At 30.6% G+C, this 11,417-nt stretch overlaps 1 protein-coding gene across 1 annotated transcript; it reads left to right on the top strand.

Annotated features, from left to right (window-relative positions):
- Positions 1–6,857: 6,857 nt before the first annotated feature.
- On the top strand, positions 6,858–8,828 carry LOC7456918 (ethylene-responsive transcription factor RAP2-4). The gene has a single exon (XM_002310538.4). The coding sequence runs from the start codon at positions 7,373–7,375 to the stop codon at positions 8,501–8,503; it is 1,131 nt and encodes a 376-aa protein (XP_002310574.4). The 5' UTR covers positions 6,858–7,372; the 3' UTR covers positions 8,504–8,828.
- Positions 8,829–11,417: the final 2,589 nt, after the last annotated feature.

Raw genomic sequence — 11,417 nt, forward strand, 5'->3', positions numbered from 1 at the left:
ATAATATGACATTTCTAAAATTTTCACAACTTCTGGAAAATGTTTTCCATCCAAAATAAAAGAAAAACACTTTCCTGGAAACCAAGCTAAATTTTTCTTTGATCGGAAAGTGTTTTCTGTTGACCGGAAAGTATTTTTCGTTGATCAACTTTTCTAATGGCAAACAAATACGGGAAAGTTTAGAAAATGGTTTTCCGGAAACTATTTTTCATAAAACAAACGTAGCCTTAGTATGATACTTCTAGAAATAAAATAAAAAAAAGACTTGATAAATTAAAGAAAAATGAAAACTATAGAGAAAAATTACAGGTAAGGAATCTAGACACATGATGGGCAAACTTCGAGTGTATCACATGAAGAACCCACTTTATGTGGCCCTTGGGAGAACCATTTAACATTTTATTTCGGTCAGGGCATGTGTTTTTTAATAGGAAAACGAATATTCGAACAAAACTACACGAAGATGTTTTTTTTTTATTATTTATTTTTAATGATTGAGTTAGTTTTTGCATATTAAATAAATCAGAAAATTCCTATAAACTTTCATATACCAAACTGGAGATTCATTTATTTAATTAATAAGCTTTTCAAACTTTTTCGAATTACTGTTCACTTAAAAAAATTAAATTAATATTTTATTTTGATATACTAATATAAAAATTAAAAAAATATATTTTTACAAAAATAACATGATTACCAAAAATATATTTAAACATGACTTCAAAATACAAGGTGACTTCCATGTGGCTCGATATTTTTATTATTATTTAAGAGAAACAAAATATGTATTTGATATTGTGATGTATAATGTATTTTTTGTTTGGGAATATATTAAATATTTTTTTAATTCAACAAAATCATTAAAAAATATTAAAAAATAAATTTAATACTTTTTAAAATAAATACATTTTTGAAACACTAGAAAAGAAGTTTGAAAAAGACAAAAGAAAAAAGAAAAAAGAAAGTAGCTTTTGAGAGGTCGGAGAGGTGGACTGTAGAGTGGAGGGGGTAACAAGTCAGGAGTCGCCGTCACCAGATGACACCTTTTCTACCTCAAACGGATCTTCACGTCTTCCCCCAACGTGTTCACATTAAATTTTCTTTTCTTTTCTTGTCTCTTCTCGACAAGGTTCATGCACCCTTGTCAAGAATCCTTGTGTGTGTGTGTTTTTTTTTTTTCTAATTTTTGATAATTAGGTTTTTTTTTTTAAAAAAAGAAAAATCCACTCTGAAATTCCTTCATCATCAAGTATTTGTATTAAAGAATGAGAGATTCAGATATATAGATAAACCTAATATATATATAACCGTGTACGTCCAGTTTACAGCAAGCTTTAAGAAATGAATGGAAGGGTTAGCAGAAAACATCATTATCTGGCAATCCCCAAAGCTTTATCCTTTCTATTATTAATTAAGATCCTAAGCTAGAAAAGGAAGAAAGCAGCATTGGGCTATTTATTTGATGTTGAGCCTTGCTTGCTTCATCAAATAAACCATTTTAATTAAAGCGACGCTCTCTTTTTGTACCGTTCTAACTGTAAGTCTCTGTAGCTCACCAATTTGCAAAGACATAAAGAATGCGTAAAGGACTCTGTGTTTTCTTGGGACTTTATTTGCCACCCAAGTCATGGGAAGTTTTTTTTTTTTTAATTTATTAATGTGTGCTCGGATCAGTTCGATTAATCTTTTAAATTTTAAAATTAATAACCATGTAAATTTTAAAATTAAATTTTTAATAATCTTAAAATTTATAAAATTAAAATTAATAATTTCTAAAAAAATAAATTTAAAATATAATTAATTAAAACTATACCATGAAATTAATGCAAGAAAGCTTTGCATCTTGCAACCGTGGAGCCACATCACTTCTATATTAACCACTAGAGTTGGATACAAGACAGGTACGAGAGAGATGGGTACTTTCTACCTTGCTTGGCTTCAAAGTGATGTCCACGTAGGAAATGACGTGTAACATCGTCAACGTAGGCCCCCGTTGTACATATCGTGGGTCCCACACGATGAACGAATCATTTGGCTTACATCTTACGCTACCTTAAAGCCAATCTTTTTGGCGCATCACACACATCCCTCTCATTTCTCAACGTTTTTGACTTGAGAAACTAACCATGGTTAGCTTAATATAGTGTCCCAAGACTAAAAAAATATTTTTATTTTCATATTTCATTCAATGAAGGAAGAAGGTGGATTCTTGCGTAGACTCCTAGTTTTTACTGGAATGTTATTATTAATTATGGATGATGGGTTCTTCTTCTTTTTTTTTTTTTACCTGGATTCTCTTTTTTAATAAATGAACAAAAATAGGATGCTAATCTAGTATTTTTGAACTCAATCAAGTACTAAACTATGACATATCTAAACCTTACGAGTTGTCAGACCCGCCATTCACGAGCTCAGTTCTTAGTTCTTGCAAGCTACACTTACCACCATCCTTAAGCTCATTCAAACATTGAGCTCATATATAACTGGATCTGGCAAGTTATCTAACTTACCTTCTATTTACTCGGTCAAGCATTGAATCCATGCTCCTTTTAACTCAATAAATCCTAGGCTCCATGATTAGGTCATAAGTCAAAGATATTTTACTCTGACGAGTCATAAATATTCTACTTGCACTTTGACCCCTTCCTTTCAGAAAGAGACAAGCCACGTGGGCTATAAAAAAGATGGCTAAAATCATGGCAGGTTTAATTTTTGAACTTCATATTGCATATCTACTATAAGAATTCTTCTTTCAAATATAAATGTATTTTCTCTCAAACAATACTCATTTAAGTAATCTGGGAGTCCCTAAATATACAAAAAAAGATCTTTTACAAGTATCAAGTATGATTCATGAGCCATCTTGGTATGATTCATGAGCCATCTTGGTTAGAGAGAACATATCAGATCTTTAGAATCAAGAGATAAACCGTTTATTCGAGATATCATCTTGGTAAACTCGAATCTCATCAGTGGCACCTTTTATGGGAATCTGATAAAAAAACCATCGTTTGTTCTTTCAAGAGTCGGGTTATTGACATCCCTAATCACTTTTAAATGTAGATTATCAATGCACTATTGGAATGATATGTATCACAAACTTTCTCACGGTCGTTGGCACACTTGCTCCACCAGTGCATCAGCAATCCTTCTTTACATAGGAAAGTCTATACAGTAATTTGATCACTTCGAGTCAAAGGAGGATTTCCTTCTACTTGCCCATGGATTTAGTAAGGTGAAAAAACTCGAGTTATGTGTATGACAACTCCACGAACGTGGTTGGAGCCTCGAGATTTTAGAAAGTTTTCAATAAGTACAAGTGGAGTGCTGGTTCAAATCTTACAATTTGAAAAGTTTATTCGGCGACCGCCCATAAGACATCTACTAAAAAAACTCCATTCTCTAACCTCTTAGGACTGAAACTGTGATCTCAACAAAAATATTATTAAAATTGATTATACCTCAAGAGAAAATAGAAATGTATTATAGTAAATGATTAAGAATGTAAGTTTTTTTATATATAAGTTAAATTATTCAAAATAACGATGCTTTCTATTCTCTAAAAAAATTCCAGTATTTTTGTTTTTATAATAGGCAACGCACACAAAACCAAACTATTAAGGTTTACAATCAATCAATTCAATACATGTTTTTTTTTACCGGAAGTTACAATTACAATAGATATTCTTATATATAATTTCTATGCAAGACATAAATGATAGGTCTCTTACAAATGAGATAGAAGTTGTATTAAAAATTGAAAAATCATTGAGTATTAGTTTATAGAATTGTATGTATGAATAAAAGTTTATAGGTTAGAGATAAAATTACTCAAATAACCTATAATCACAATAAAATAAAATATTATTCGCTTGATTTTTTTGAAAAATTCCACAACACGCAATAACTACTATCTAATATGTAACCTTATATGCTTGTACAAATAGTTATTATCTTAACAATTATTATCGATCTTAATTAGTAAAAAAGAGATAAAATGACTCAAATATACTTGTGCAAATAATTGTTATCTCTTGCGCACCAAATAATTATTACCAAGTATATAGGTTATCGAAAACAAGTGATTAATGCTTTATTACTAATTAAGATTTCAGTTGTGAAAATAATTATTATCTATAATATATTAATAAAATAGTAATAAAACATAATAATTAAGATGATATTTTTTTTATAGTAAACTCTTAATTACTAAATAAGATCTTGGTTTTAGTATATAAGGTCAAGAATTATATATATAAACTATGGTTTCTTTAACTAGACTTAGATCATAGGCATGCGTGAGAAACTCTAGAATCCAATTCCATTTCCATCCTCTTATAAATTCCGTGTGGATGCATGGGGCGCCGCAATTGACTATTCTTTGTCCATCTCTCACTCTGGGGTATTTAGAATAATTATAGAAAGTGTTTTTTAAAATATTTTTTTATTTAAAAATATATTAAAATAATATTTTTTAATTTTTTTTATTATCATATCAAAATAATAAAAAATATAATTAAATAATTTAAAGCAAATTATTTTTTAAAAATAATAAAATAATAGTTTAACTGCTGCGGCAAAGGATCCCTTTGTCACATGATTATCACGCCCCCACCACATCAAATTACCAAGCTTTAACCATGGTTGGTTTCTTTATCTAAAATCAAAGAATTAATCATGCTTAAGTTTATTATAATTATTATTTTATCAAAGCATGGGTAACACAAAAAAATCAACTTTAGCACGCGCTACCCAATCAAACTAATGTAATTATTAATCTATCGGGTCATATGTAATTATCATAATCTAACAATGGATTTAGTAATAATGACCATATTAAATTAAATACCCCATTTGATGTAATGTGTTGGTTTGGATAAGAATGATGCATTTAACTTTCCACGAAGTTGCATCGGAGTTTAATTATGTGTTTCTCTTTTTTTCATTTTTTTTATTGATGTTATTTTTACAATATATATTATTTTATGGGTATTAATTTAATCTACTTAGTGATAAATATTTGATTTGATTTTAGAAAAATGATTATCATTCACACAGTTTTTTATTTGAGATCATACATGATATAATAATCCGGAGAAAAAAAATTAATTCATACTAAAAATATTACTAAAAAGATTTAGGGAATGAAATGAAAAGGTGGTGATACATTTTATTGGTCCATGTTGATCCGTTAAATTAACAATCTAGGTAATAGACAAGATCACAATGAATTAACCAGTTGGACAATCTACCTCATTCCTTTTCTCTCCCTTATTCTCCTCTCAGTTAGTCCTTGATCATGTATCAATTAATCTCAGGTTCGATTAAAAAATGAAGACCAAATTTAAGAAATAAATAAATGCTGAAAAATAAGACTGGAAAAAATTAATTTTTTTTTTAAAAAAACCAAGCAAACCCGAACGAATTCTCTAAATTTAGGTTAGTCTTTCAACTTATAACCTGTGAAACTCCAAATTTGAGTTCAATCAAGAAGTTCTATTTCCAACCAGTCTAATGCCAGATGATGAAATCACAAAAAATATATAAATTAAAAAGGTTATGATAGCAAAATGAATTGCAATTATAAAAATTATATAAAATAAAACAAATAGCAATAAAAAAATAAGGATCAAATCTGACATATAAACATTTAAAGAGGATGAAATTGAAAAAAAATCTAATTTTATAAACCATCAAAAATAAAAAAAAAATATAATAATCAGAAAAACATGAACCAAATATGAAGGAAAAACAAATTAAAAAGGTACTTTAAAAATCTAGGGTGGCCATGTAGAAATTAAGGTGGAAAGATAAAAAAAACAAAGTCTACCGACATTAAATTGGAGATCATTTTGCTACACGTGCTACTTTAATATGGAGGGCCGCCGATACGATTTCAACCACACAAAAAATATCAACCACTAACCTTCATAAGACATTATATGCGCTACCAGGTGTAACACATGTTAATAATTATGTGTAAAAGATAAAATAGCCCATGAAAATCAGTTTACTATTTTTTGCTTGCTAAGAGCATTTTTATTATTTTCCTATGCTAATTGTAATGAAAAGTCTAAACATCCTTTTTTTAAGCACTTGTTGTAATGAAAAGTCTAAAAATCCCCCCCTCTTATTGTTACTATCCATAATGCATGTGAGTTTACATCTATATTATTTTAGCACTATTTAAATCTAGCTCCTTTAACTAGAAATTGTGCATACACAATTTTATATATATATATAAAATAAATTTGATGTTATACTTACTTATCTAAATCCTTTCACATCAAATTTATTTTATATATATAACATCAAATTTTTTTTTTCATATATATATATATATATTAACCCCTTGGAACTTGATCATTAATAAAACATTAATTGCGCAATATCAAAATGTTAATTTCTGTCCACGATTTTCTTATTTTCGTGCTAGTACCCAAACACATGCGCACAATTGTTTTTTATAAATTTGACGTGGCAGAGCAGAGGGTGCGGCAACAATAGTAAGGACAAAACCCCCATAAACCTCCACAAGAGCAAGATAACCGATGAGCCCATTATCTTTCAACTAAATTCTTACCAAATCCAAGGCAAACACGTGTAAGGCAACTGCTCATTCATAAACACCTGCCAATCACTAAGTTTCAACATTTACCTACGTGTCATCCACCCATTGGACATTCTACATCGAATTGAGGTATTTGGAAGTTGACGACTAACGTTGTGACTTGTGCAATAAAAAAACACAAAAAATAAAGAATCGATAAAAGAGTGGTTAGAATTTAGAAATTTATTAGAAAACCAAAGGTGAAACCATGGGCTGGAGGGCTATATAAGCAGAGATAGGGAGAGGTCAAGAAATGCAAAGAGTGTAAACACACTACAGAGTGAGGCCACAAAGAAAAGAGTGCTAAAATCTTGATTTTTTCAGCAGTTTCTTATATATATATATATATATATATAAATCATCTTTTATCTTCTTCAATTCAATCCCCCCCTCTAATAACCCGCTTCCCTGTGTACCCCTTTCTGTCAATCGTCTGTCTTTCAAAGAAAATCTAATTCGGGGCTTGCTTCTTCTGTTTTGGTGATTTTAAAGCTGAAATCTTTGTTTTAGAAAAGAAAACAAGCAAACCCTTGAAAAGGGTGAAAGCCAGGTGATTCAGAATACAGATCCAGGTTGATTTTCTTTATCCTCTGTTTCTTAGCTTTTTCTAATTTCATCAACTTGAAGGGTTTGTTTTTGGTCCCTCAAGGTTGGTTTTTGTGCAAAAAAAACCTCTTCTATTATCTGGGTTTTTTTTCTTTTGTTTTCAACACTTGTAATTTTGCCAGTCTTTAGTTTTGTTTCAAGTACTAATTAACAGGTATGGCAGCAGCTATAGATATCTACAACACTACAGTACCAGTTTTTTCAGATCCTTGTAGAGGAGAACTCATGGAAGCACTTGAACCTTTTATGAAAAGTGCTTCACCATCACCAGCTTCTACTTCTTATTCTTCACAATCTCCTTCAACTTCTTCTTATTCTTTCTCTTCTTATCCTTCTTGCTATCACAACAATTGCTTCCCAGTCACTTCACATCCCAACTTGGACCTTAACTTTTACACTCCAACGAGCACCCAGATGTTTTCTAATGGGTTCTCGGGTTATAACCAAATGGGTTTTGAGCAAACAGGTCCAATTGGGCTGAACCACCTTACCCCTTCACAAATCCTTCAAATCCAAGCCAAAATCCACCTCCAACAGCAGCAGCAGCAGCAGCAGCAGCAGCAAATGGCAAATCATGCTCCCACATCACAGTTAGTCCATAACCAAAGGACTAGCAATTTCTTGGCTCCAAAACCTGTCCCTATGAAACAACAATCTGCTTCTCCTCCTCCAAAGCCAACAAAGCTTTATAGAGGAGTGAGGCAGAGACATTGGGGAAAATGGGTTGCTGAGATTAGACTTCCAAAGAACAGAACAAGACTCTGGCTTGGCACTTTTGACACAGCTGAGGAGGCAGCTTTGGCTTATGATAAGGCTGCTTATAAGCTGAGAGGAGAATTTGCCAGGCTCAACTTTCCACATCTTCGCCACCAAGGAGCTCATGTGTCTGGTGAATTTGGTGACTACAAGCCTCTCCATTCCTCTGTTGATGCGAAGTTGCAAGCAATTTGTCAGAGCCTGGGTTTGCAAAAACAGGGGGAAACAGGGGAACCCTGTTCTGTTTCTGATTCAAAGAAGACCGTTTCAGCTCCTTTGCAGGTGAAAATTGAAGATGATTGTTCTTTGCAAGGAGAATTGAAAAGGGAGTTCGAGAATCTCGGAGTTGAGGAATTTAAAGTGGAGATCCCATCACCCTCACCAGCTCTATCTGATGAGTCATTGGCTGGTTCTTCTTCACCAGAATCTGAGATTTCTTTCTTTTTCTCTGATTCTTTACAATGGGACGAGTTTGAGAATTTTGGTTTGGAGAAGTATCCTTCAGTTGAGATTGACTGGTCATCTATCTAAGTTCTAAATTATTATTATGTAATCTTTGTTTCCTTTTATTTCTTTCTCTTTTTTAGGTGTCTTTCAGTAGCTTCTGCAATGAAGTTTTTTAGCATTTGCAGAAGTGCTGCTAGGGGGGGAGTCGGTCAGTTTTAGAAGTTTTTATTTATTATGCTGTTAATATGTAAGAGTAGGGTCGTCTCTTTCTATTTTTGGTCTAGCTGGTACTTTTTTTCCTTGCTTGGCCATGGAGGAGTTTCTATGTCTGGTTTGTATTTTTAGGTCAGTCAGTGTAATTAAGCACCTGTCTTTGAATATATCAATCCAACCTTATTTTCTGTAAAAATATGATGATCATGCGATGATGTTTTGGTTTAACTTTGTGGTTCTCAAGTGTTTTTATGCAAATCTTTTTTCCTTTCAACAGATTCACATGGTACGTGTAGATGGTAATGTTTAGATTCTTGCCACCTTTAGAAAAGGACTCTTCTTGGTGAATTTCAAGGGAAAAAATGGTAAATAAAATAGAAATTGAAAGTTCTTAGGAATATTTCATTAAAATTATGCTTTTAGCATTACAATGTTAAGAATATAAATCTTATGCTATATTTTTTTTAAAAAAACTAATATTCCTTTTCTCTTACGAGTCTTAAACGAAATTAATTTTCTTAGCAATTTATTTCTTAAATTTGATGAAAATAGTATTTTACATTTACATTTGGATTCAATGCTTATTTCTCTACAATTATTTGTAATTTTTTTTTGTTTCAAATTTTAAAGATAAATAAATAATTTTTTTTATATGGTCTGAGATACTGGACTAATATTGATTCTCCGAAACATGGTAACCTCAATTATGTTATTTGGTGTTCGATTTTTGTGTTGCTTTAGATTAGATGGTTCTCTAAAATTACCGAAAATTGTTAATGCACTAGTTATCATTTCCGAGCATTTGTTGTCTTGGGACAAATGTGTTGCTGTCGAAAGGAAAAAAAAAAAAAAAACAATATTAATTTTGAGATGTCTATTTTTTTTTTAAAAAATAAGGTTGAGTTTATGTTATAACTGTATAATAAGAAAGGACTAGTGTAAAAAAAAATTATATATTTCGGATAATTACACCATACATCATAGTTATTAAACCTGGTTCGGGGTTGACCCGGCCAAGGACCAGGTCCCGGGTTTCATGGGTCAACCCGGATCAACTCGAGTAAACCTGGAATTTTTTTTTTAAAAATTAAAATTTTAATATTTTATATGAAAAAATCCATGTAAATATAGACTATACATATTGTAAATAATGAAATTTAAAAGAATATTTAAAATTTTTTTTATCTCACATTAAAAAGATATTATGTTAAACTTTTAAGTTGAAGTATTTAAATCAAATAAGTTTTTTATCCCACATTGAAAAAAGATGACTTTTTTCTTGTGAACATAGAGTATATATACTAATGGGTTTCAAATCTCCCATTGAAAAAAAATAACTTTTTTTCTTGGAAATATAAAGTATATATACTAATAGATTTCAAAATAGAGTATATATACTAACAGGTTTCAAATCCCACGTTGAAAAAAGATAACTTTTTTCTTGGGAACATAGAGTATATATACTAATGGGTTTCAAAATAGAGTATATATACTAATAGGTTTCAAATCTCACGTTGAAAAAAGATAATTTTTTTCTTGGGAACATAGAGTATATATACTAACGGGTTTCAAATCCCACATTGAAAAAAGATAACTTTTTTCTTGGAAACATAGAGTATATATACTAATGGGTTTCAAAATAGAGTATATATACTAATAAGTTTCAAATCTCACGTTGAAAAAATATAATTTTTTTCTTGGGAACATAGAGTATATATACTAACGGGTTTCAAATCCCACATTGAAAAAATATAACTTTTTTCTTGGGAACATAGAGTATATATACTAATGGGTTTCAAATCACACATTAAAAAGATACTATGCTATCCTTTTAAGTTGGAGTATTTAAAACAAAAGGTTTTTTATCCCACATTGAAAAAACATAATTTTTTTTTGGGAGCATAAAGTATATATACTAAATGGTTTCAAATCCCACATTTGAAAAAAAAAACCGGGTCTCGCCCGGGTCTCACCGGATCGACTGGGTCACGGGTTGACCCGCCGAGTCGACTAAGTTTGGCTGGGTCATTGCACTGGCCGGTCTTTTGACAAACCCGAACTGGTCCAGCCCTCGGGTCGACCCGCTGGGCCAGTCCAGGTTTAATAACTATGCCATACATTCCATATATTTTTAGATATGCAAGATATCTTAACTCAAAATAATAAACTTAAGCCTTCAAAGCACTCACTAAGAAACCTATTCTCCTTTCGAATAATTTAAAAAACAAATATAACTAAATAAGGAATGAGCATCACAAACTTAGTGAATAACAATTTATCTCTTTAACTTGATGGAGCATTTCAAACCATACACAAAGCTTAAAATCATTTTATTAAACATACAAAACGATGATTCTTTCAAAGAAGACTTGAGTATCAAAATATTGTTTGCAAATCATTCTCAAACTTCTAACAATTCAATTTAAGATCCATAGTATCAATCAATGATCTCAAACTTTTAAACATAAACATTTCTCAAATATTCACTTTAATCATTTTGAATACAATCATGGATTGCACTCACATTTACTCACATTTAGTTCATTTCTCTAGTTATACCAAATATATCAAAACATATATATAGCTCAAAACCATTTCATTAAATATTTAAAATAACAATTTTTTTAAAAAAGGTTCAAGTATCAAAGCATTATTTACAAATCATTTTCAAACTTTTTTCAATTTAATTTAAGATCTAAAGCATCAATCAATGATCACAAAATCTATTCTCATACTTTTAATCATTCAAATTGTTCATTTTGAATACAAAAATAGATTGCACACG

Source organism: Populus trichocarpa, chromosome 7, assembly GCF_000002775.5.
Source record: "Populus trichocarpa isolate Nisqually-1 chromosome 7, P.trichocarpa_v4.1, whole genome shotgun sequence".
Lineage (NCBI taxonomy): Eukaryota > Viridiplantae > Streptophyta > Magnoliopsida > Malpighiales > Salicaceae > Populus > Populus trichocarpa.

What these genes read in the sequence shown, in the direction of transcription:
- LOC7456918 (XM_002310538.4), top strand. Translation starts at nt 7,373, where the DNA reads ATGGCAGCAGCTATAGATATCTACAACACTACAGTACCAGTTTTTTCA.